Source organism: Nesoenas mayeri (genome assembly GCF_963082525.1).
Source record: "Nesoenas mayeri genome assembly, chromosome: 3".
Classification (NCBI taxonomy): domain Eukaryota; kingdom Metazoa; phylum Chordata; class Aves; order Columbiformes; family Columbidae; genus Nesoenas; species Nesoenas mayeri.
The window spans coordinates 114,558,048-114,585,071 of NC_137544.1; the positions used below are offsets into that span (position 1 = coordinate 114,558,048).

The window sequence follows — 27,024 nt, forward strand, 5'->3', positions numbered from 1 at the left end:
TTATTTCATCTTTTTTTCCTCCTTTATGGTCACAATCTGTCAATAGTTCCACACGGTTACAGCTAATACAGTGTTCTTTCTCTAGAGAAACGTGTTTCCAGATTGATGGATGATTCACAAGACTGACAAGAAGATGTGGTCGTTGTTGGTACATTAGCATCAATTTTAAAAGTGCCCAAGTACAAAGGTCAAACATCTATTCTTCACACCCCTGATAAATCCTAATAAGTAAAAAGTGTAACCCTCCTCCTCCCCTTACACAAGGTTTACACCTATTTTAAGTGATAAAAGCAGGCAACTATGCAGGCTTAGAAGATGTAACACAGAGCAATCCATAAAACTCATCTTTACCTGATCATCAGCAAGGCTTTGCCGTGTACTGAAGAACGCCTTTGTAATCAGGAGAGAGAGGCAGGCTCCTCTCGCAGGTAATTCAAAGCAAAATCCCAATGCAGTCTCCTTTGAATCGATGAATCACTCTTGGAAGGCGCCTGAATTAGGTTTCTGCTCCGAGCTGCCCACCCAAAGGAACTTTATTTCTCTCTCTGCAGAGCCCCCGCACCCACTATGGGTAAGGGATTGTCAAGCGGGCTCTGAATCGGGAATCTGGATTTCTGCTATTCGCTCCTAGCTTGTTACAAGCTTGTAGACTAGCTTGGCGACCAACAGAAAACCAGACTTCGTGTATGCGTGAGTTCTGTCAGTGCCACTGGGTAATGTCAAGATAACTGAAATCTTAAAAATTTCCCAATTTTATGAGTCTTGCAGCTGAGTGGGAAATCCTGGCCCTAAGATCATTCTGAATATTTGAGGAAGAAAAGGGTTATCAATAATACAACAGTCCAGGCAACCACTATTTTGACAGGCAAAATGACAAGGTAATTCCTCTAAGATGTCTGCCTAGCAATTCTGCGTGTTGCCATGGGAATTCCCATAAAATAGTATCCTGACCATGGACAATTTGCAACCAGGAGAAATTCATTAATCATAAATTATTTGTAGAGCAGTTGCTTCTACTCATGTTATATACTTTGAAAAAAAAAAATCACCTCTGTCATTATGCAATATGAAAATCCAGATTTCCCCGATTCATACCCACTGAATAAAATTTATTGCTTTGCATTTAGCTGTAAATATGCATTCCTTAATTGGGAGACTCTGAGAGACAGAGTGTGGCAGGGTATAAATGGAACCTGCCAGAAACTCCTTTTGAGTTGGTCTTCCTCAAAGCAGCAGGTCTGCAGTCAAAGACTCTCCTCCTTAGACTGGTCATCTAAGGAACTTTCCCTGGGGACTGAGACACCTCACCGACCTGGTAAACAATCATCTGGGTACCCTTAAGTGTCCTCACTTTGACACAGAGTGAGAAGATGCACATTTTGAATCATTACTCTACAGTTCTAGGATCTAATTGCCTTGAGATTTGAGTCGGTTGTGTAGCAACTGAATGCCTAACCAGTATCTAAACCTGCATTGTATAATGTTATCAGAGCAGTGAATAATTTTGGATGAACCCCACATGTAGTTGGTTTCTGTTAAACAGCTCTCATTAGAATAAAGTCTGTTCGGAGCTTGTCACTTGCCTGAATTGAATTTTGAGGTGCCTCCATGACACGGAGTCTTGTTAAAATCCAAATTTCTCTGGTTAAAATTTGAAGGCACCATTTTTCATCTGCAGCAACAAAAAAGGCCGACAAAGCTCTTCTGACCCACGGCTACATTGTCTTATCTGTCAAAACCAGTTCCATTTTTCTTGCTCTGCAAATAGCCAGAGCTGGTTTTTTTCCTTCTTCCCAGTCATTTCACTGTAGCTCTTTGCTAATGTGACTGTCAAGCCTTCATGTACTTTGTTTACCGCTGTATTTTAGTAGCATTATAAATGTTGCTTCACTTAGAAACTGAAGCTGTCAGTGATACACGGGCTCGGTTTGACTCCTGTGCGACACCTCCATCTGGAACAACTGACCCCTTTAACCAGACCAGATTCTCCCACATAAAACATTTATGCTGTTTTCTTGCCTGTTTCTCCATGCAAAACCACCCAACCTGCTGCTCTCAGGGCTCTAAAACAAACACAGCAACTGCTGTCTGTCTGTACTTTGTTATGTTCAAGTTGGGGGGCAGTTTTTCCCTTTCTGCAGTGCACAAGTTGAGCACGACAGCACCAAGCCTGCGGGAATGATACCACCTCAAAGGTGCCTCTCGCTAATAAGCGTGGCTTCGTTAACAAACATCTCCATCTGTTAAATCAGGAATACTCTACCTTGATCAGAAAAATGCCCAGCAATTAGACACCATAGAGATGAAAAGCAAACTTCATGCTGCAGATTTCAGAGGAAGGTGTGCTGGCTGGGACAGTAGCTTTGCTTTTGAAGGTGCTGAACGCTGTTTCTTAATGCCACGCGTGGGCTGCCAGGACTCACATTGCAGCCCCTTCGTTGTTAAATGGAGTGTTTACCCTCCCTTTTGGCAGTTTGGCTTTGTCTCCCAGAGTAAGCCAGCGCTATAAGGCTCCCCGTCCCTCCAGTGCATCATGTCAGCTCTCTGTGTTTGTGCACACAACTGTACCTAAAGGCATCATACTGCTTCCAGCCACTGTTATTTCCAGCTCAAGCTGAACTGCATTTTATTTTTAACGTGATTTAAGTGTCTAAGATCTGCTTATCCCTATCCCCTTCCAGCCCTTTATTCAACATACTCTTAGTAAATCTCATTATGCCTCCTTTTCCCTAAAGGTGGGAACGGGAGTGCAGTGAAGATTGTCTCTCAGCAATACGGTCCATAAGATCCATACAAATTGGGCGTCTCTAAAATTGCTAATGCCCATCAGGCGCTCTTTGTATCTTTTGTCTCTCTGCAACCACAGGATAAACATGCACACAGCAGGCTCTTGATGAATACAAGAGCATTTCCCTTTAAGGAAAGCCTTTTTTGAATTTTTTTGTTCTTACAAAGCCTTAGCTGTGTAAGAGGCCACGTAGCTGTTTTCCAGATGCTCTTTCGCTGAAACCTCTCACCAGAGAAGAAGCCCGCAGCATGGAATATCTGACATGGGGCACCCAGAAGCTTTCATCGCATTCCTCAGTCACTAGCTGTTAACTCAACTAAATGTTGTCTGTTTATATTCAAACTAGTAGATCACCTGTCCCAAACAACTGCCAAAGTCCTTATGCTCCTTTTCCCTGCCTACAAATAAGGCAGACATAGCCTGCCCAGCGGTGTTATGAAAACTGAAGGGATTCTGAATGAATAGAAATGGCACGATTACTTACCTTTCTTTCCCATTCTGTCACTTCCCCTGCCAATTCCCTCAATTGTTTATGAAACTCCTAAGTGATTTGGTTCCGCTCCTGATTGCTGGCTTCCTGATCCTAAAAAGCTGCGTAGATATGAGGAATTATAGCACTGGAGGACCTTTTTGTGTAAGCTGCAGGAAATCTTCAGGTCTCCTAAGGCTCAGCTTTCACCACGGGGAAATGACGTTGGGCATTCAGAAATGCTTCTCTAATTCCACGGCAATAGGAACTAGAGAATTGTTCAGCCTTCTGAACAATTGCTGGCTGCCAGAATGATACCTGCGCATCTCCACTCCCACCACAACATTATTTTTTCGGTACACTCACCATGCTCATTACCATGTACTTAGTCTGCCTCCAGCTGTCCTTGTACAGCCAGTTTAATTCCTCTGCACCACTAACCTAGGATGAGGACTCAGTCCTTAATTTTGAAGAACTGAGTCAGGAGCCCAATGGTTTTAATAGGCCTTGCTCTCCCCTCCAACACGAACAGCTTAATAGCTTGTGCTGCCGCTGGATTTTCCATCAGCACATACTGCGCCTCTATTCCATTTCAATCTTGCATTCGCTGTATTTTCTAAGCATTTCCAATGATCTTGAAGCAATGACAGCAAAGCAATAGACTGTGAAAGCAAGGAGGTCCTAGATCTCCTAAGCAGGCCAGAATTGTCAGAACGCCACACTATTTATTTCAGAAAAGAGAAAGAAACTTTCCATCCCCCTCCAAAGGGGCTGCTCCAAACAGGAGAGACCGCGCCAGTCCTCAGCCCTCAACAGCTGCTCAAGAACTAGGTGGGTGCTGGGAGTGAATAGAAACTATATTTATAAAAGAAATTATAAGGAAAGGGTGGGGAGGGAGAGGATAAGAACCTGACACAAATAGCAAAATTTCATCAAAAACCTGAAAATTAGGAAAGTTTCTTTCAGACAAGCACCCTCATATTTTCCAAGTTCTCACTCCCTGGCTACAAAAGAGCAGATGATGGGGTGAAGAAGCACAGGACAAAAAAAGGCTTTGCCTGAGTTTCTGATAACACACAGGCAGGGCTGCTCACCCTTACAGCTTCAACCATTTATTTCTGGGGTCACCGCTTCTGAAAGAGATTACCACAGAGACAAAGAGTAGCCTTGGAAAATATCCTGTTCAATTCCTTTTCAAGGAGACTATTGCCAAGTATATGAAAAATAAGCTTCAAAGTAGCAGGGAACAGCAGACGGGTAAATGAGGAGGGTGTATGGATCTAGCTGAAAGACAGCAACAATACACGGTGTGGTAAAAAGACTCTTCCCTGTTATTTGTCCAGAGACCACAACTAAAATTTTGCGGCTTAAAATAAACCAGAATATTCACCGCAAGGAAAGGCACATGAGGTGCAACATAGTTCTGCTAATAGATGTGACCTTACAGGTATGCCGTAATTTTCAAACATTTTGTGATATAAAGATGCAACAGCCAACATGAAAAATAAAAAATAATTAAAAAAACTCCAAAGGCCAAAAAAACCCCACACTTCAATAAAAACTTGGATAATCAGAGACAGAGTATACAACACGCCTAGCTGAAATGTCTTGCTCTTTGGAAAGAGTACTTGCATTTCTAAAGGCTCATCACCTCCTGATGAAGAGCTCTGTTTTAATTTTCAGAAACCTGTTACCTTCCTAAAACAAAGGTGAGCGTAATACGGAACTCATTTGCTTGAAAATAAGTAGTAATTGGCAGCGCTCAATAACAAAGACCTTACAGATGATACTTATTGTCTTTTTCCCCCACTGAAATACGTTTAATAATGATCAGTTTTCAAAAACAATTAAAGAAATGTACATTTATCTATTTATTTATTTTAAACTAAGCTCTGCTCTGACTCCTTCAAAGCCAAAATTTTACAGTCAGCTTCAACTAGATGGTGATAAACACAAATCTACTATAAAGGACTAATTTTGCTGCTTAGCTCCTCACCTGTTCCAGTTCTCAGGGCTATCATTTCAGACCTGGATAGTGACTCATCAAAAATATAACAGATGTTTAAATAAAATAATTTATGTGCAAGGGCAGTAAGCGATTTTCCATAAATGGCTGGGGATTGTTTTCCCTCTGCAAGGAAGGGAACAGCCGGGTGATAAATGGTGGTGCGGGATTTATTACCCAAGCGATGCTCTCCATACTGCTCGGGAAGTGCCACGTGCCCTGAGGAGAGAAACCATCGCTAAAAATCTGGCTTCTGGAGGTTCGTGTGGCTTTTGCTGTCACAGGGTGTCATTAATGCTGATTGCTGCCCCCATTTCTCGGGTGAAAGCCTGGCATCCTCCTCTACAGCAGTGATGGAGCCAGCACCAGCCAGCCTCAAAGGAAGGGGAGGGAAAACAAACTTATTGCAAGTGTTATATTACCTCCTAGGCATAGATGCCATTTTTAATTTCTGCTGATGAATATAAAAGCATAAGTCTGAAACAATGATATGGCAGAAGATGTTTCCCCAGGAAATAGCAAAACTACATCAGAGCAAGGGGTGGTCTGACCTCTGGCTGCCCTACACCAGGAGGCAATAACCACGTCCTCCTCTAAACACAGAGCATATAGGAATAAGCCTTGAGAGGACCAAAATCCCCAAATCACAGCACTGCTAGAGGGAATCACATGCTGTCTACTCCCGAACCAAGACAAGCCTAAAAGCACAACCTAGCTACTACTGCAGGCATTTAACTCCATGCTGGCAGTCATGTTCTCCTACTCATTTTAGTGGAATGTCTTAAAATTCAGCTTTTACCACTGATATTTTGGGGAGCGAGGGAGGTGCAGAGCCAGACAGTGATAGTGTAGCTTGTGTTTAACACCTGAAATACCCACCTGTCCTCCTGGCACCCACCTCCTCCCATGAAGCCAAGAGTATTTCCCAAACGCTGACAAGCAGAATGGAAAAGATGACTCCTGTGGCCTGCTTTTAGAACAAAGTCATCCAGCAGCCTGAGTGTCGTTCTCCGCACCATCGGAGTGTATCACCATGTGATGATTGGCTTGGCCTGTATTTCCTGGCAAGACTAAAGACTGGATTGAGGTTACCAAATCAATGAAGCTTATTTGCTCTGTTTCTTGGAGAAAATGTTAAGACCAAATTCAAAATTCACAGTGTGGGGGTAGAAAAAATTTGCCCGCATCACAGCTTCCAGAAGAACAATTTTGCGGGCCAGGAAAAAGCAAGTGTCAGTACTGGCAGTCATACACTTGCTTCTCCTCCTTGTGGAGAGCCATTATGCAGTGTTTTCTAAAATTGTAAATGTTCTTTCTGGCTCACAATGGGAAACAACACTAATATGCATCACAGGGTGTGAGATAAAATGTGCGGCGCTATTGTTGCCTTTGATTTGTCTTCCATTTATATCAGCTGCTCAGGAAGAATTACACAAAGACAGAGCTGCAGATTTTTCTTCTCAACTTTTTCACATTTCATCCTTTGTTTGGTTCATAAGTTCTAGGGTCTAACTAGGACGTTACATCAGAGACAGGAATTTACATTTAGATAACATAATGCAAAGAATATTAACAACCATAATCCTCCCCCCTCCAAACAGCTCTGAGTACTTCCCAGCTGACCTCAGCTTTGTAAAGCCGGGATCTGCCTTATTTGCTTTAACCTAACATTTCCTTTCTCCTGTAGCCTAACATTCGGGTCTCTCTCTCTTTCTTTCTCTTTTCCTCCAGCTCAGACTAGGTGGAGAGGGCAAGTACTGAGGGCTATTTTGTCTCCCAAACAACTTTATTCCTAATTACATTTTCCCTTATACAGGCTTGTTCCCACTTTTTGAAGAGGTCCATCCTGCTGTTACTGGTCACTCTGGCAACTTTATAAGCAAGGGGTCAGAAATCTACTCTAGGTTCCACACATGCCAGAGGCTTATTTGTAACAAAACTAAGTAAATTCTAATAGGAAGACAGACCAAGGCTGGCTTATGACACTGGGTACAAATTGAAGCAACTCATTTGGAAAGCTTAGGCACATTTTTCCTCAACTTTCACCTCAACCATTTTTTTCCTCCTGCCTTTACTCCAAATTATTGAAGATTCCTCTAAGTATCTTGAGGCACTAAATAGAAACTGGAGGCCAAAAATCCAAAACACATAACAGAGTTGGAACAAAAGTCTTTAAGGAAAAGTGAGGGGGAAGTAAACTTTTGGGTTTTTCTCAATATGTTTCTTATCAGATAATATGCTTTCCAAAAGACCAGGATTTTTCCCTTTAGCACTAGAGATTGTATCCCCTCTCTCCATCAAACACTCTTTCAACACAGAGGTTGTTCTAGATGCCAGCAGACATAGGTCAGTATTTTAAAAAATAGGTGACTTACATTAGGAGCTCTTTAAAACAGAATTTAGATCCTGATTTTTTCAAAAGCTCCAAGTGCCCAGCAGCTCCAGGGGGTTCCAAAGGGATCTCACTTCATACGGTGTTTGGGATGTGCTCAGCATTTTTGAAAATCAGGCCACCTATTTGGGATCTTAAACACAGACTTAAACATTCAATGCCAATTCTCACTGCACTAAGGATGATACCACCTCTCTAACCCATGCTTAGAAAGCTCAGTGACATTACAACTAACAAGATGGCTTTTGCCTTCTTTTTCCCACAACAGAATTTACAGAACTGTTAATAAAACCTGTGTCTATCACAAAAAATGGCAGACTCTTGAGTCTAACAAGATAACTATAATTTTCCTTGAAGCTATTGAGCAAGTCTATAACATCTCCCAAAATCCTCTTAATAACTGATGGCTAACACAGGTTCCTTACAATGAGGTGTCCTGAAGGTCGGCCAGAATACAGCAGCCAGTGCTGCGGGATACTCAGAAATGCCACATGCCGTATAAAAGTACCAAACCCAGGCTGGCACACTGCAGTATTTATCCCTTCCCGTAATGCCATCCCCTGCCATGAGGTGCCAAAAACCTGAAAGGCTTATACTTGGGATCTTAGCGCCAAAGTTGAGACCTCTCTGCCAATTAAGCCAGAGAGAATAATTGTATTAGCGGCTGATAGCAGAAGATTTTTGTCCCACTAAAGGAAGATGACATGCACACATTAAAAGCATTTCCTCAAGCTAAACTCCTTCAGATCGCTGGATTTGGACCACGTTGTATGACTTATTCATAATGAAGAGCTGCTTAGCTCGTGAACTTGCAGATGCCCAAAGCCTTTTCATTATACAGCTTTCAACTATTCTGGGCTTAAAAAAGAAGAAGAAATTGATATAGTGGTTCCACCCTTGGGTCAACCAGCAGCAGCATCTCCTCTCTTCTTTTCCTCGAGTCCCCACAGCTGTAGGACAACATAGAGCTTTTGCCAGTACATGGCACAAGGAGCAGAATCAGATGGGCACTATTTCTGATGGTCCATGTCTGCAAGAATCTGAACGTCAGGGTAAGGATTGCCACTGCCCACAGCCTCCACAAATGCCTCAGCGTCCGTTTCATTCACAGAACTACCGAAGCTTTCAGAAGAATGCAAAAAGTGCTAATCCCCTGGTGCAAGTGACTTCAGCCTTGACAGATGTTTTCCCAAGAGTCACAGATAAAACTGAAGGATTCAGCCGTAAAAGATTAGGAGTGGTGTCACCTAGCATTAAGTCCCTTGCCTCGAACCGTGTTTTTGTTCAGCCCTGTCAATTGCAAATTTCGCAATCTTAAAACCAAGTTTTATTGAGTTTCTTGAAAAATACACATATATCTTGACTTCCTGAATAGGTTTAATGGTCTAGGCAATTCAAGTTAAATTGTTTTATAGTTTCCATTTTTAAAAACCATCAATCTGACAGTCTGAGGAGAGACAAACAACTTCACAACTGTGCACAGGATGTTTCTTACGTATATAAGGAAAGCAGAGAAATAAAATAAACACCTTGCATGGCTCTTTTCACATAGGATCTATTTTAAATACTACATCTGCTAAAGGGGAGGGCCTGCTAAATCAAAAATAGGTGGTCTTTGCCTAAAGAGTTTGCAGTTCACAGCAAATCTAGATAAGTATCTTACCTACTTAACTTTGTTTTTCTGACATAAGCACCTAAAGGAGGCCCCTGCATGATATGCACTTTAAGTTAAAAATCTGTGGCCTTTCACTTATCAGGTATATAGATTATTTGGGGTGGTAGGGAAGAAATACGCCTTGTGCCTTAATGGGTTGTGAGGGTCCTACACGCAGAGTACTATTCATCCTCAGCCTGATAAATTCCGCTGAAATTTGGGACTGTTGTGCAAAGCTAACTTGGACTTCAGCATTGTGCAGTACAAACTGAGGAGGAATTTTCATGCTGGAGGCTAGCCTGCATTTACACTTGAGAGGCACAGGTTTTACATTTGTTCCAGAAATACGGTCTTGCAAAAATGCAACAGCTGAATAAAACCAAACCTTACCTAAGCCTCAAACATAGGGAAGGAGAAGGAGAGGGTAAGCCTCCATGACACGCCATGTCGTGCGGCACCTCACAGAAATTTTGGTTGATTTTCTTCCCACCATCAAAGCTCTTGAAAGTGCATGGCTCAGTATGACACCGGCTGGGCAGTTGGCAGCAGCCCCGAACCATGCCAAAGCCACTGACACTACACCAAAGCCACTGACACCATGCCAAAGCCACTGACACCATGCCAAAGCCACCCACACCACGCCAGAGCCACTGACACCAAGCCGAAGCCACCGACTCTACGCCAAAACCACCCACACCACGCCAAAGCCACAGCAGCTACTACATCCTGCAGGCAGCGTGTGGTCCTGCTGCAAAGGGAAACAACTAGGAAGGCACATGTGGAGTTGATAAAAATATTTCTAACAAAACCTCTTCCTGAATCAAATTACCTTATTTATATATATATATGTATATATATTTCTTTCTTTCTTTCTTTCAAAAGAACACATAGCTTTATGGGAAACATCATGTTCCCAGGGAGTCATGCAAATGGAGCCTGAGAAGCCCAAGCTTTGCAGAGAAATGTTGCTGGTTCTTGCTCAAACTATGAACTATGTTTAAAAAAAAAAAAAAATCCGAAAAAAGTTTTAAAACTCCCAAATTTAAAATGAGTATTTTTTTTTATGTTGTAAAACAATTCTTATGGGGAGAGGAATAAGAAGGACATGCTTCTGACTAGCAGCAGGAAGCACCTATGAATGAGTGTATTGGTCACTGATGCAACAAGTATTTCTGGCAGAGCTAAGCGAGCTGCTCCTTAACCAGCAGGAGCCAGAGGAAGCCTGCTGGTCACAGATGAGACACGTATAAGACAGCAGTACCACTGTGTTGGAAATCCATGAAACGGATGCTCCAAGTGGGCTGATATGCATGCAAATCCATGAAATTCAGGCTGTGCATTCCTTGGGTAGAAAACCATGTATGGTACCTTGCACGATAATATGATTTCCAAGAAACTGTGTTGCATGCGATATGGCAGTAATGACTAGTGGAGATAGTAACAACACTAATGGTTAAAAAGATCCTGCTTCTCCTTCTGGCATGTTCCTTGTCAGCAAAATTCTTCCATTATGTTTCATTTCCTTAATACAGTAGTAATTCATAACCCAAGAGACAACTTAATGGTGTACCAATTACAATACAATAGAAAGTATAATGGAAATAGACCCAAATTAAAGCTTGCTAAGTTCAGTTTACCAACTCGTCACTCTCACAGCAGGCTTGCCATAGCAAGCTTGAAAGTTCAGATCCATTTTATTTCTGCCTGTCCTCAGGTTTACTAACTCTAAATTAATGCAGCTCTTTCCATAGCCCAAACACAAAAGAACTCTGCAAATAGCTGAAAGAAACGATAAGGCCTCCAGGTGACATAGATCATGCACTGTACACAGAATTACTCTCCCCAGAGTGAGCCCACGTAGCAGCATTTTGTGACATTCATCATTAAAGTTCAGTCCTTGGAGTGCTGCCACTGTGGTCGTGTGCAGCCAGCTCTCTGCTGATAGAGCGGAGCTTATAACCAAAGGCCATCCCTCCCGAGGGCAGCACAAAAGTGATTTGAATATCAGGCCTCCGGAAAGGAGGTTTTCTGTCTTAGCAGGTTTTATTTCAAACAGTCGTTCAAGGGCTGCTAGCGGGCCAATCAGTTTAAGTGCATGACAGTTTATAGCACAAAACTGTGAAGTCTCCGGAAACCAGAAAACGGTGAAATCTGGAAAAACAGTTGCCTTATTGCCAAAATAAAATTTCTGGTAATATACAATGTTGGCTCAAAGACAAAATGGTTTTTTTTAGAAACACAGAACTTACACAAACCTTGTCAGGAAGGTTGCTGGGTGGGTGGCAGCCTCTCCGGTGTCCTCGGCCACCCTGGCTGAGCACAGCCAAGGACGGACCAGCCTCCTGTCCCCTCCCTCCCTCCAGCTTCCCTGCAGATGTATCCTCCCAGCTGGGATTTATTGCCCACATGGGGACACAGATCAGCATCAGCAGGGCTGTTGGGGGGTGACCGGGGAGCCTCGCTGCTCCAGGCGATGCCTCCTCAGCAACATCACAGTGAGAGGACACGAGAGACAGGAATTGTGAAGTGTGCCTGGCAATCTGGTGCAGTGGTTCTCGAAGGGTTAGAGAGCTCAATCCATTCCCAAAGCCTCCAGCAGACCTGACTGCTTCAAGCTACCAGATAGGACAGCGATATAGTAAAGCACAAAGCAGCTTCACGCGGTGCCATTTCATTCTGCGTATGCGTCCTTTGGGTCCTGGGGTCTTTGCCGAAAGACTCTTCCACCTCCCAGTCAATTAAGAGAAGGTGCAAAATACCAGAGAAATGGCATTTCCTAGCAATTGTGATACACAAAGTATATAAGCAGCTACTTTTAAAGCAGACTTTGAAATGCCACTGGCTTGCTTCGTTCTGAGCACATTCCCAGGGAGAATGTCAGGTCGCATAACTCATTTGTTATCTTTACGCAGAGGAGTTCCACCAAGCACCATCGTAAAAATACTAACATTCTTTTTTTTCGTCGAAAACAAATATAAAAGAAAAATGCAGCATCTCTTAAACAAAAAAAAGCCAGTTAGCACTTCAAAGATTACAACACGGTCTATAAATAGCAATGTCAATACACCAGGGAGCTGCGTTCCTCTTTATTTAACAACAGCCCGAGTTACTCAAATGGAGGTAGCAATGGTACAGGCCTTCCCTGTGACACAAAACTACATCATGCATTGATTTAGACACACTCTTTGCATTTTATTTCCCTTGATCGCTTAAAAAATGCCAAGAATTGGAATAGAATAAGAACAGCATTGCAATCTAGCTTTATATAAGGCACTGTGCTCCTCTGGGTAGCGTGCACCCAGCAACATCTACTTTATATATACCATGAGGGGGAGTGTCGGGGACAAAACTGCAGTAATTGAGGTCACGTCCTCCGTGTTTGTCAAGAAACCCCCTCCCACATTTTCCCATCATCTCTGGACACTTCCATGTATTTACAGCTAGCCACTTTAATTATATCTAAATATTTATCTCCTGAGCAGCTAAATTAGTAGGTATTTAATTCTAGTGATACAAACACCTGATGGCTGGATGCTCTCATTTGCCTGTATATGCAAAACACAAGCCACTGATTTCAATTACGTGGCAAATGTCCACAGGTACCTCTGAGGTATCCAACATCCCCCACAAAATCTGTGCTTTACATGCTTAAACAGCTTTCTGTCAAGCTCTATATGGAGGGAGGGAAGAAGAGAAAGAGGGGTTTTGTTTGTTTGTTTCTTTTTAAATTACATTTGCAGTCGTACAGCTAAAGCTCGGAGATTAATAATAAAAGTGCATATGTAACAATGCAGAAACAAATGCTGTTCAATGTCAAATACAAAGCAAGATGCAAATTTATTTTTCTGTTAATTAACCGAGCTTTCATCTCAACTGCTCTGATCTGTAAATAAAGCTCACAAGCTGGTTTCAAATAAGTCTGGGAATTAAGCAAACAAAAAACCCAAACCCTAAACCAAAATACCCCAACTCAACTGTCTCCTAGCACTGGTTAGCGAACTATGTTTGCCTTTTTTCATTCGGGGGGTGGGGGGACACCTAAACAGATTAAAACAGGTTAAAAGCAACAGTACTGAGGCACTGGCCGAAGGGTGAATACCGCCAGCCATCAGACAACACCAAACACTGCCAAGACCCAAGTGCCATCCCTGAATATTCTGAGATAAGAATAGGAAAAGAAAGATGGACAGGAGGATGGATGGAAAGACAGACAGACGGGCGGAAGGAAGGGAGAGAAGAAAGAACAAAGGTCTGGTCTCCAACACTATATAACATTACATTCCCCTGCAGCTATGCCTTGCCTCTAAGGCTTTGCTTTCCAAGCTCTTTATTGAAATTGTTCAGGTCCTTAACTGATCTCCTGAAAAGCCTTAAGCTAATTAAGCATGGCTCAGACATGCTTGATGAGATGGGAAATACACAAAGCTTTTGAAAGGGTGAAAAATCTCCGACCATCTGGTAGTGGCATTGCAGAGAAGAAAGAGAAAGGACAAAGGGGCAGCAAGCAGGTACAGGATTCCTTTAATTACTGGGTCACTGAGACCATTACCACTCCAAATGCCTGTGAAAGCCCACAAAACAAGCTTAGGAGGCTCAGTAAAAAAAACCAGCTCTTAGCAGGAAAAGCATCTGTAAGAAAATGAATCGGAGCAGCTTTCCCCAAGATACATCCACTAATTAGAAATGACAGATAATAGACAGGGGCAGCGAGGCCCCCAGATCAGAATGAGACCTCTTCCAGCAACCTCTCTACCTCTTTCCTCCGACTGCTGTTCTCCAAGGCCCTGCAGATAGTCCTCCTCTTTAAATTAATACCACCCCACCAGCCAGAAGGAAGCTTCTGTTGTACTTGGCAATGCAAGTGAACAGACTGAGCTTAGGTTTCTAATGAACGCCCCAGGTGTTTCATCGGTACGGCAAGCAGCTGACGTGCTCCAGCCTCCTTAGGCCTGGTTAAGGCTCATCTGTGTTTTCCCATCTCTAAGATCAGCTAGAGAAAAATCACAGTGTTCAGAGGGCAAACTTCACACACCGGAGCAAAATCTGAGCTATCTTTGCTCTAAATGGCTTCGTCAGCCATGAGCTGTGAACATGCCAGCACAATCCAAGTGAGGAGCCCTCCCCTGTCTTCTCCTCTCAAGCTGGATACAGCTACAGGTGAGTACAGGTGCAGGCTAGCAAAGAGCAGGCTGGTTTCAATGTCGGAAGCTGTGACCAAAACCCTGCCAAAAAGCGGAGCGATGCTAACTCTCGCTTCGGGATGCGGATACGTGCAGCTGATTTCCTTCCCTCCCACACGCAGATTCTTCTCCAATTATTTCGGCTGTGTGCTGTGATCCAGTCAGATTCACAAGCTGAGCAAGAGCGGGCTATATATCCATCCTTGGATGGGAAATCTCATTAAAAGAAGGAAGCGGTACCGGCAATCTGAACGCATTGCGCTGTGCTCCTGTCTCCAGGATCAGATATATAAACCCAGGCCTTGATGACCTGTGGTTGTTAAATATCCTGTAGCTGTTGTGATGAGAACAAATGGCATTACCCTATTATTCAGCCAAATCTCAACATGAATTTCTCTCCACCAAGCTCTCCTTGAAGGTTCATTTGGAAAGACTTCCTGTGTCTTAAACTATCGCACTTTTAATTCAGTACTGTTAAACATTGGCTGCATTTAATGCCAGAGGGAACAGTTTCACAAGCAGATTCTGTGATCTCTGTATATATCAGTTTCTAAGATAACTTGGATTCCTTTAGAGATGTACTGGATATAAATGTATTTCTTATCATCTGCTTTTCATGCTCACATACTTCAAGAGCCAGCTGGATCTGCAAGCAAAACTGCATCCAGAAAATCTATTATATTCCCCTCCACGTCCATTGCAATGCTGGAAGCAGGCAATATTAGAAATATTGCTTAAGGGATTTTTCCCTTTTCTTTCTCTTTTAAGCAAACTTGCCCATGTTTGCAGGGCCAGGAGATTCAAAACCAAGCTAAAAAATCATCCAAACTGCTGGACATTTACCTGAAAAGCAGCTCTGCTCCAGCTGGCCCTTGACGCTGTGGGGGCTGCAGTACCACCATGTGGTTACTGAGTCATCCAGTGCAGATGATGCAGTTTAAGACTCAGGTTTATACATGCAAGTGGATTTATGATGAGGCAGGAATTAAAAAAAATTAACCATTGTATAAAGTGACTACAATAGCTGTGCTTGCTATGCATTGGACAGTTACTTTGGAAGCCAGAGAGCTAAGACAAACAGAACCACAGAGGATGCCGGTTTTGCCACTCCAAGACCAGCGTGAGAGTTCTTAGCTACACTCGTGTTAGAGGAACTGTGAAGTGTCTGCTGTCCCAAGGAGGAGGCCCTAGAAACGGAGCTCTGGTCTCTTCTGGAAACCCAGCTTTGCAGACCAGTGTGACCACCGGAGCAGGGATCCTGATACCCAAAGAAAGGACTGGGTATGCTGGTAGGGACCTCACCAAGACACTGTGAGTGTGTGAGGTGGGGATAACAAGAGCCAGGGTCAGCAACTGAACTGAGCTGTGACTGCAGCAGTCACCAGTATCCAAACCCCAACTTACCATTGCCCTTGTGCCCTGATGATCAGAGCACACTGGAAATAAATATGAGTTGGAGGCCCTCTTGGTGCTGGAAGGGGTCAAATCCTTATCCTCACATCCTAGAGATCCCTGTGAGGCAGTTGTGAGGGAAAGCCCCTTCCATTCTTCCCATGCATGCCAGGCTACCACCAACAAAAATGTGTGACCTGTGGAGCCCTTTTCACATTCAGGAATAAGCAAAGCAAAAGGGAGTGTAGCTGCTGCACACTCCAAATAAAAAGTCCTGCTCTGTTTTCCATCCTCTCTGGACCATCTGGGTCCTGGGCTGAGGCACCATGCTTGGGTACCAGCATCCCAGAAAGGGGGTGACACTAAGACACAGCCCTGCTGAACATCTCCCTGTTTAGTCTGTGAGCTTTTCTGCTGATCTTCCATCTTGCCTGGACAGCTGGAAGAATCAGTCAATTTAATTTCCTTGAATTGAGTTGCTGGAGTCAGGTACTGATTTTTCAGCACAGTGACATCTTATTTTGAAGCACCTGAGGTATCTCCATTTGTGTTCATTTGATGCCTTTGTGCTACATTTCAGGCTGACAGATCATACAAACACATCCAGTGAATGTGTTTTAACTGATGAAACACCTTGTAACCACGATAGCATTTGGCCACAAATTTGGAACCTCAATTTTTTCCAGCCAGTGAGACAGTGCCTTTGCCACCATGACCCCCTAACTATATACCATTGTTAGCTGTAACCAGGGGGCAATGGAGAAAAGATTATTGACTTTTTCTTCGCAGAATCCAGAACACAGTTTAACTGATTTTCTATCCAGGTAAGAACAATCTGTAAGTGACTGCTTATTTCCTCCACAGAGAAAATGCTGAACGTGTAAACATGCCGTCTTTCAAGGGCTGTCAAGTAATGTAGGTATTGAGTGTTTTTTGACAGGATGCTGTAAATGGAATAAAGGCATTTTTGGCCCCTGCGGTAGCTATGATTACTGGCAGAGCTATGCCCTTCACACTAGTGACTGGGGAACAAACAAACAAACACGGCTGCACATCTGCAAAGGGGAATAATGAGACAAAAGGCTTACACATCCCAACATTTCAGGGTAAAGATTCTGCACCAGTGAAACAACAATGAAGAGTGTTTTGTGAAACAATAATGAAGAGTGTTTTGCGGTTGACCTTTGCAGACTGCAGAAAGCTATGGATTTTAAAACTCAGGTCAGAAGTCATAAGTAAATTCTGAACATTGGAGAAAAATCCTTAATAAACACTTGAGCAAAGGACAGTGTTAATCAGGTATGGAACAATCACACTACAAGCATCCCAGCAAGTACAAGGGTAAGTAAAAGACAGTGCCAATCTGTACTTTTCATATTTTTCTTGGCTCTCTCAAACAAAACCAAGTATTTTTGCAGTTGCCTAAAGACTGTCTACAGCTGCAACTGAAAGTGCATCATCCGGAGCACCTGCTTTGCTGGACTGGTTTAATTGCAGCTACAACCACATTCACAGCAAACTGAAGTACTCCAGGAAAGGGCCTCCAGAACTCATGCAAGACCCCAAAAAGGAGATGCTGAACTTTTTGTTAAATAACAGGAAGACCCAAATTGCTGCACTCCTGCACCAGTACGGTGATATACCACTACTGCATGATTAAGACAAAGGTGCAGTCAAAGAGATGCAGGAAGCGAGATAATCGCTCGCTTCCTTCCCAGCAGATAATTCACAGCAACTAGAGTACAAGGTCATCTTGGGCTGTTGGGCTAATGCCATGGGCCAGGTATACTGGGTGACCTTATGCTTGTGTGGAGGTGAAATGTGATGAAAGCCAACCAAGCGGAGGAAAACTGATGGCGAGATCTGTTCGAGAGAACTCTCACCTGTCAACTGCATTAGGAAAAGGTGAGGGGACAGAAAACTTGCTGCCAAAAAATCATGAGTAACTGGCAGAAAAAAGGAAGAGGAGATTCAGAGGCATAAGGAAAGGGTAATGTTTCAAAGATCTGAATGAGGTCGGGTGGGATTTTTCCTGCTCAGTAGTGAGAAGCAGATTTAATGTTAGTCAGGGTCATGCCCTATTCAAGGCAACCTCCAATTTACAAGTTGTAGACACATTTTCTCCCTCCCTGTGTAATAGTAATAATAAACCTTGTAGAGCATTGGCCTCCTTCTCAAATGCCGGATGCAAGGGCATCTGTGAAGCCATGGCGTTCCTCCCCAGCAGAGCCAACACCATGGGGATGCACAGAGCAGAATAAAAACGTGTCCCTCCTGACCCACCTGATAGTATGCAGTGAGTAAATGCCACCCTTCTCACATGAGAACAAGGTTAACTACTCACCCACACCACTGGGCACAACTACAGCAATAAAAACTACTGTCAACAAAGCAACAATGTCATTCCCCTACTGCCCCAAAAGAACAAACAAGATAATTTTTGATTCTAGGACATACACTGCTTTCTTCGAGTTCATTTCAGAAGTACTTGAAATAAAAGACAGTTCTCCCAAATCATGCCCTTCCCACTCCCACTGCTTATGGTTTTTTCCACACTTATTTATGACCGCACTCCACTCACTCTATTTCCTGAAAATCACTGGCTAAGTGCAGTTTCTTTCTCTGCTGCCCTAAGTGTGTGGCCATTTGTGTTTATGAAATAGCTATAAAATAGTGCAATAACCTGGACAGCATGGTACATCCATACATAATGTAAGCAAGGGGGAGTACAGAATTTTCAGTTCCCAGAGCCAGCTCAAATGGATCTGTGCATACTCCATCATAAGCAAACTTTATTAAAGGAGGTAGGATTCCAAAATTAACCATGGCATAACAAAATGAAGCCTCCTTTTGTACCAGACGGGGCACAAGAACATAAAATTTGTCCACGAGGGATCAAATTCTTTCCTTGTGTAGCTCCCTGCACTCCATTGGGCTGCTGGACTTAGTCTAATTTAAGACCACAGTTCTTACTGTCACCAAAGGGAGTTAAGCCTGCTGTTCCAACACGCCCCTGTAGCTGTACGGTGCTGTTTCTCAGGAGGAGCTAAAGCTAATTTCCAGATATACTGTTAACTAGGATGCCATCTGTAACAGCACAGTCCTTGGCCAGTGAGCTCTACTTTTTCAATATGCTACAGGAAAAAGTTTCTAAGATGTCAGTGTCTCTCCCATGTTCCATTCACTTGTTCCTTGGGTGCTATTTCAGATTATTTGAAAGAGATACACATTTGGTTTGCATAAGGCATCACTGCCTCTCTGGAGATTCGAGCTAAAACCAAAGCCTAGTAGGACTGGACTAGATGATCTTTCGAGGTCCCTTCCAATCCCCAACGTTTTGTGATTCTGTGACTTTGACACCAGCACACGAAATACGGATTCCATTATCTTCCCAGTTTTCATGGGCTAAAAGGGCATTATCAGTATCTTAAAGCTCTTTAATCCTTGTAACTCACAAGTACAAAACATGTAACATATGTAATATTTCAGGGTGTTTTCAAAAAGATTTTGACATTAATTCAGCTACTGTCTCAATGTTGTCCATACAGTAGGCGGAAGGAACATATAGCACTTATAAAAAGACTACAAAAACCTGATAACTCATGAAATAATTCGTAAATTTTTGTAACATGTGGCCATCATGAAATACTCTGCTTTGAAACTGAGTCCATCTTTTTGATGGCCCTGTATTATAAATGTATGAAGACTTAGAAAGACTTCATAGCATCTGCTTTGCAGTGGGATTTCAAGACTCTATATTGTTTGGCATTCCTACCGTGGAAAATAAAAATGAAAATGGCACTGCAAAATATTGCATTAAAAATATCCAGTTTCTCTTCCAGCTTCTCAGAGGATTTATTTTATTTTTTTTGTTTCTTTCTACTTTCTGGAGATGGAAAAGAGTTCTAAAAATTATTTTACTTGATTTAATGCTGAGTGTGTTTCAATTCAGTGCTGTAACATCAGTTAATTAAACTAAACAAAGGCCACATTGTCAACAGTTTTAGCAAGAACAAAGAGATGATATTTTCAAATGAAATAAAAATTGCCAATTCATAATAGTATTTCTATTCTGCTTAGTGAAAATGAAATGAAGAAAGCAATCAGATACACACAATAAACCTTAAAAACTATCATTGTTAAAGTATTCCCTTTTCTTGTTTCCTTTTTTCCTTTCCTTTTGGCTTTTTGTCTTGTATGCTACCATCAAGCCTGATAATATAAAGTGACTGTGACAGCAGGCAAAATGTTTAAGCTGAAAAACTCTTTACATTTTCTACTTTTTATTAGAAAAGCACACACACAAAATACATCACTTGTCATTGAAAGAGATGAAAAATAATTAAAACTTAAAATTGATCTTGCACCACCTATTCTTTACATAAATTCAAGCTAGAATCTGATATACAGAGAGTAATGAAAAGAAACAGATTCCTCCTGTGGCAGGAAAAAAAATATGACTTTCTCCCCCCAGAGAGACTGAAATCAATACCTGGAGCAGACTGGTGACAGTATAATAACCACCCCATCCTGTCAGTGCTCAGCGCTGCTCAGCATCGCCCAGCAGCACCCTTGGGGAAGGTCTGTAGGGGGTCTGAAGCCCATTTGCTGCCTCGTTCAGCACTGGCAAGGAACATCATTTTGGGCAGCGTGTGCTGCCTGGTGTGGAATGACTTCTGCACCAGCCCGTGTTCAGAAAATGAATGAATCTCATCACCTCCATAGTCCTGCTGGTGCACACCAGTGGTCACGGCTGCCTGCAAGGGGACGTGGAGCAGCAAAGCTGGTCCACAGAAGCAACGCTCTCTCCTAAGAGACCCCACCTGGAGTCCTGTGTCCAGCTCTGGTTCCTCAGCACAGGACAGACATGGACCTGTTGGAGAGGGGCCAGAGGAGCCACAGAAATGATCAGAGGCTGGAACAGCTCTGCTGTGAGGACAGGCTGAGAGAGCTGGGGTTGTTCAGCCTGGAGAAGAGAAGGCTCTGGAGAGGCCTTATTGTGGCCTTTCTGTGCTTAAAAGGGGCCCGTAAGAAAGATGGGGACAGACTTTTTAGCAGGGCCTGTTGCAATAAGACAAGGGGTGATGGTTTTAAACTAAAGGAGGGGAGATTCAGGCTACACTTGAGGAAGACATTTTTCACACTAAGGGTGGTGAAAAACTATCCTAGGTTGCCCAGAGAGGTGGTGGATGCCCCATCCCTGGAGACATCCCAGGCCAGGCTGGACGGGGCTCTGAGCAACCTGATCTGGTGAAGATGTCCCTGCTCATGGCAGGGGTGGCACTGGATGAGCTTTGGAGGTCCCTTCCAACCCAAACTATTCTATGATTCTATTCCATGATTCTATAATAAACTTGCTGATCCTCTGCCGTCAGTGAAGCAATTGCTAATGACAACTATCCTTTGCTGCTATAAGAGCCTGGAGACTTCCCAGTTCAGAAGTGACAAAGCCATCACAAATACAACACTGACAGTGGGACCAAAAAACCCACTCCTCTTCTGCAAGCTGCAACACCCAAGTAGAAAACAGGACATGCTCACACAGAGCCACAGGCAGGTCTGCCTCACCTGTCTTCAGCTTTTAAGAGAGCTACCCTGATTCCATATCTGCAAGACATTTAAATATGTTGATGAAATTCAACATACCATTTGCAAACTTGGGAAAAAATGCCACCTCACCTTCCAAAAGTAATCTCTTGCTAGACAAAAAGGTTTCTTTTCCCTGCCTACAGTTACAGACTTTGCTACTTCCACATGGTATAGAAATTACCTGAATATACTTCTCTGCCACAGTTATGATGCCTTCAGAAGAGCAAAGTGCTTTGCACTGGGAGATACAGACCAAGCAGCCCTCAGACCACCACAGATGGACCACAGCAGAATCTCATGACGAAAGCTCCTCATCTGGCTGATATTGCAACTGCAAAGCTCACTTGAGTTCCGTGAAGTCCTCGAGAAGATAAGGACACGTCAAGTGAGGCTTTTAAAAACCTACAGGCACCCCCTGTTTTTAGCTCTCCAGTGATAATCCTGTTACTGTGTACCTCCAATTACTTCCAGCTACTTGCTTCGCTGTGTAGCTTGGAGCTCTAGAGATGTGAGTTTAAATACCCATTTGCAGTTTTCTGGTGCCACAGCAGTTCTGGCATTTCTGCAAAAGGTCCAAAGGTGCACCTTCTTTTTCTTTGCCAAATATCAATACTCATCAGAAGTACATTTTAAAGATATATTTCATATTTAGGCCCAGACTATTCTCTAACAGCCCCCAAAATGTCATCTGATCTATGGGTTGTTATCAAAGACCAAACACCCTGTATCTGATTTGGAATATTTATTTCTTTCTCCTTTGGGCAACTGAATAAAAGAAGTTGGAGCCTTTATACTAGATCTTCGGAGCCACAACACTCCAGAATCGCTTGTATTCTTTTCTTTCCAAACAGAAAGAAAACATATTTTAAAACATATGTATGGAAGATATTTAAAATATCTAAATATTTTTTTCCCAAAAAATGTCTCATCCATCTCTACTTGAAGCTGAGAATACATTTGGTTATGAAATAAAAGGTAGTTACAATTGCCATGATTCAAGAATAAAGACGTCAGATTTGTCCAAAAAGATCTTTCTCAAGAAGTGTTTAGTTTCTCCACAGCCAAAATATCATATCAAAGAAAGTCATTATTTTGACATTCTTTACAGCTGTACCAATGCATATAAAATCCTATAAATGCCTGAGACTGAAACTATAAAAAATTGAGAGCTCTCTTCCTCCAGGTTTTCCAATATTTAATTCTCTCCAAGATTATACCATAAAATTATCTCTCTTGCAAAAGAGATGGGTAAATGACCTGAAAATCCAGCCGTTTAAATGAAGAATGGACAAAATGATGGCTACAGAGTTACATAGCTACTCATGTAACAAAGGCTGCTCAGCAAAATGGGGCTTACTTAGAAGATAAATAAGGCAGAATTCAAATTTACAGTAAACAGGCACTGACCAGAAGACCGGTGAATGAAATCACATATACTGCAAAAGATTTAAACTGTGAAACCTGCCCCAGCCTTTTCCAAGCCTGCCTTAATATTGCATGGTTCATACAGAAAACGAGATGGTTAATACAGTTCCCTAAACAGACTAAGATGCAACTGCACAGAAATACTAATTGTAAGGGCTGTGTCCTTCTCTTAAGCTAAATCTCTGAACACTTTAATATCTTTTTAATAGGTGTTAATTATGGCATTTCTCTCCTTGATTGTGCTTCAGCAACAACCTGCTGCTGCATTTCTAGACTCATCCAACAGAAAATAAAAGTGTCCTTTGCCCAGGGAGGACGCCACCCAATCACTCTACATTTGCTTTTTGGATGGATAAACACCCAGGTCAATCTGGAACCATGTTCCAAACAGCACGATGAGACAAAATGTTTTATCCCGAGTACAGAAGAGAGCCAACAGAGAAATAACTACTACTTCTATTCATTTTCAGTGCTGTGGCAGAAATCCTATCCTGGAAAGAGTTAAGCAACTTCCAGAGATGACCAGTGAGGGAAAACATCATTATCTAATGTCTTGATAAAGGGAGATAGAAAGAGGTGGGAAATAAGACAGAGGGGAGAGCAGGCTTGGAGGAGGAAAAGATGACATACTCATACAAATTAACTTGAGTTTTATTTCCCTGTAATTGTGTTACTGATTAAAACTACAACTAAATGCTGAATCCATGATCATTACAACATGACGGGACTATTTCCAAGTACACATATAAAGGGACTGGCAAACGGTCTATTAACAGCGTGTACACTTACCTCGTCAGCAATTAGGTCAGTGACCACCACTTACTCTGCTTTTTAATAAAGGGATTTGAGAATATTCCCTAATCTTATAAGAAACACAGATTTTTCTTACTTTTTTGTGAACTGGAATATTTGCATTACAGTAGGAGGAAAAAAATCCAAAAGGCATCTCAGTTGGTCTTTTTTTCTTTAGTTTCTTTCTCCCTAGTAATATATAACTCTAAGTTACGGTAGGAAAAAAGGGAATAAATTGGCACGTGCTATATTTTATTACTAATTTTGGAAAAAGCAACAGCAGGTTTTTATGAAACACACACAGTGCCTTTCATTGTTAAATTCTTTAGGGTAATCTGGCTTATTTCTCACTGCTGGCAATGGGGAACAGTAGTGAGACTGCCAAGACTTTGATTCCTCGTTCCTGTGGACTCCTGGCGACCCAGAACCTCAAAAGCACCAGGATCCATGACTCCTTGGCAAGATGTGCTACGGTGTGACCCTGGAGCTGTGAAGCCAAATGTGCTACAAAGAAAGGACCCTGCAAACCCTAAAATCCCCCAGGACACATAGATGAGCTGGCAGTAAAACCTGCACAATCAGATCAGCAGCTTACCTCCCGTTTGCCAGAAGTTTGCAAAAACTGCGACGCATCTCAAAACCAGCAAGAAATAGTGTTGTTGTTGGTTTTTTTTCCACAGAAAACCAGATCAGTGAAAAAATTCTTAGCACACTTCAAAGCCACAATCAGCAGCTAAGCAGAAAACTACTTTTAGGTTGGAAAAGGGGCTTTGATCTTGGTTGGTCATTTAGTGGCTTCCACAGCTGCAGTGCTGGGGACCACACAGGGCACAGATGACTCCCATTAATCTAATGGCTCCTGATGAGAGAGAGAGAGAGGAGAGAGGCAGCTTTGTGCTACCCTTTGCTCCAGGATGAGCTTGGTAACCCCCCAAAAATATCAGATGCAGAACAGAAAGACCAGGTAGTTTGCAGCCTAGTAGTTGCTACATTTGGCTATGCATATAGATCTAGTACAGGTCAAAAGCACTTAAAATCTGTGTATTTCTACTTAATGGCACTAGCAGTCCTATGTTAGCTTTTTCCCCACACATTCTTAGACAAAAATATGCCATGTCACAGTATGTCAAACATACTGTGGATGCTGCTGGAAAACTATTTAACTGAATGAGTTTATAAGGTAGCATGAGGTAGCACTTGTGTTACATAAAATAATGTTACATATCAAATCTCTGCTTTATGTCAGGTAATCTCCTTCCATTAAGAGGAGACTCTTTGGGGAATATATCTTATTTTATCAGCCTGAACTTTAGCTGATTTTTTTACCACTGTTTGTCCAGATCCACCTTGCTTTGTGGTGAACTTCCAAAACTCACATGGCAGAGTATGTGCCATCAGAACTGGAAGCATGTAGGAAGACGAGCACTCAGGTTGCTTTGCGTGTCCTTTTACCCATAAGAATGAAACAAAGCAAGGGAAATCCTTCACTTCCTTCCCTTCTCAAAACCCTGGAAAAGCAGGCTTTTATTTTCCCTGACCCAAAGACAGTATGTTTGAAAGAAGTTGAACAGAATATCTATGCAGTTACCTAAGTGCTGTTATCCTGCACACAGACTCAACACGTCATCTCCTCTTACCGCCAAACTGACCAAAAGCTCACTTAAATCAATGAGAGTCCTTCTACGAACTTCAACGAGCTTTGGATCAGATGAATCCTGCACAAGAGCAATACCTGAACCCCCAGGTAGGGACAAATCCCAAAATGTGTGGAAAGAACTGTTTACTTACCTGGTACTTGAATCTTTTAAATCAGGGCCAGGAAAAGTGCCGAGAACAACCCTTTTCTGACATTACCTTCTTAATGTTGTGTATTCTAATAGTAGGTGGAACAGATGGTGAAATATAATCTCTCCACTGAGAACTAAATGACAGTCACTAGCTGTAGGGGACACTAAAGTATTAAAGAGAAGGAATCGTCCACGTAATGAAAGTACATTTTGTCCAACTTGCTTTCGATGAGGCATAAAATAAAATGTAAATAATTTCTATTAGGAGGAAATTAACATAACAACGTTGGCCTTTGCAATCAGAGTGAGCTTGTACTATATAACCCAGATTTGCAAGTGAGGTAGCGCAATACCATTTACCTGGATTTGAAGTAAGGATTATATCAATTCTATTTTCACCATCAGTAATAAAACACAAACCCAATACCATTGACATGTCTGATAATAAAGAGATGTGATTAGTCTCAACTTGGATAGGCAATTAAGAAAAAAAAAGGAGAGGAAATGTTGTTTAGCTGTATATGGACAAAGAGGTTCCATTAACCTGGGTTTAGCACTGAAGAAAAGTGTCAATATAGCTAACACAGGTTTGCAATTAAGTTGGTGTCAATTTGACTGGGAAAAGGAGTTAATAATTAGGACTACAGAGTTAGTATTGACCTGAATTCTCAATAAAAATCATGTCTGCATTTTAATTTGGAACTGTAAGATTCATCCCTGTGCTCTAAAAATGACCATATAATTATTAACTTGCAGTTACTTTACAGTCAGAGAATTATTTACATAATATGTTATTTTTTATACAATCACGTGCCTGTTACAAACGGTGACCTGAACACAGGGTGCCCTGAGGTGTTCAACACTTAAAATTGAACTTCTACATTTCTTTGCAAAACATTCCTAAGGATTTAAATACTTTACTCCCAGAAAAAATTACTGCTTCAGCAAGACTCTGTTCCTGCTCCAAGCATTGGTTTCCTTATTAGAATTACTAGTTTTAGTTAATTACTAGTTAAATCTCTACTAATAACCTCACAAATAACTATCATACCCATTTATTGTGAATAGTCTTGATGCTTCTAGTGAGCATGATCAGGCGGGTACTTAAACGGACATAAATTGGTTATTTAATCAACCTTATGCACTTCAATGCAGAAAACAAACAATGAAAGGGTATTTATTTTGAAGCCACTTTAGAACCTGAGTGTCCAATTTTTTGCACTTATTTCTTATGTAAATCCAGGTCCAACATATCAAAACAACACTCAAGGATAGGCAAAAAGGAATTTTTTTTAGGAAAAAAAATGCTTTTATGCGCTCCTTCCATGTTTTTTCACAATAGAAGAGGAAAACACGAGCCCAGCAGCATTCTCTGTCTCAAACTATTTTATAAGCAGTCTTACCTCCTCCTCCTTCTTCTTCTTTTCCTTCTTCTTTTTCCACTGCACCATGACTCAAAGGTATCTCAACTTCTGTTGTGTCGTCCTGGTTCAATAGCGGCTCTGAATAAATTTGATAAAAGAAGATGAACAGTAAGGCTTTTAAGGACAC

At 42.1% G+C, this 27,024-nt stretch overlaps 1 protein-coding gene across 1 annotated transcript in view; it reads right to left on the bottom strand.

Moving 5' to 3' along the window:
• MACROD2 (mono-ADP ribosylhydrolase 2) overlaps positions 1-27,024 on the bottom strand; it is a gene marked incomplete at its 5' end in the record, with an annotated part of 853,200 nt that overhangs the window by 8,609 nt on the left and 817,567 nt on the right. Inside the window, one exon of the mRNA XM_080342121.1 lies at positions 26,877-26,975. Coding sequence (XP_080198247.1) covers positions 26,877-26,975 — 99 coding nt within the window. The remainder of the gene's footprint in view (positions 1-26,876; positions 26,976-27,024) is intronic.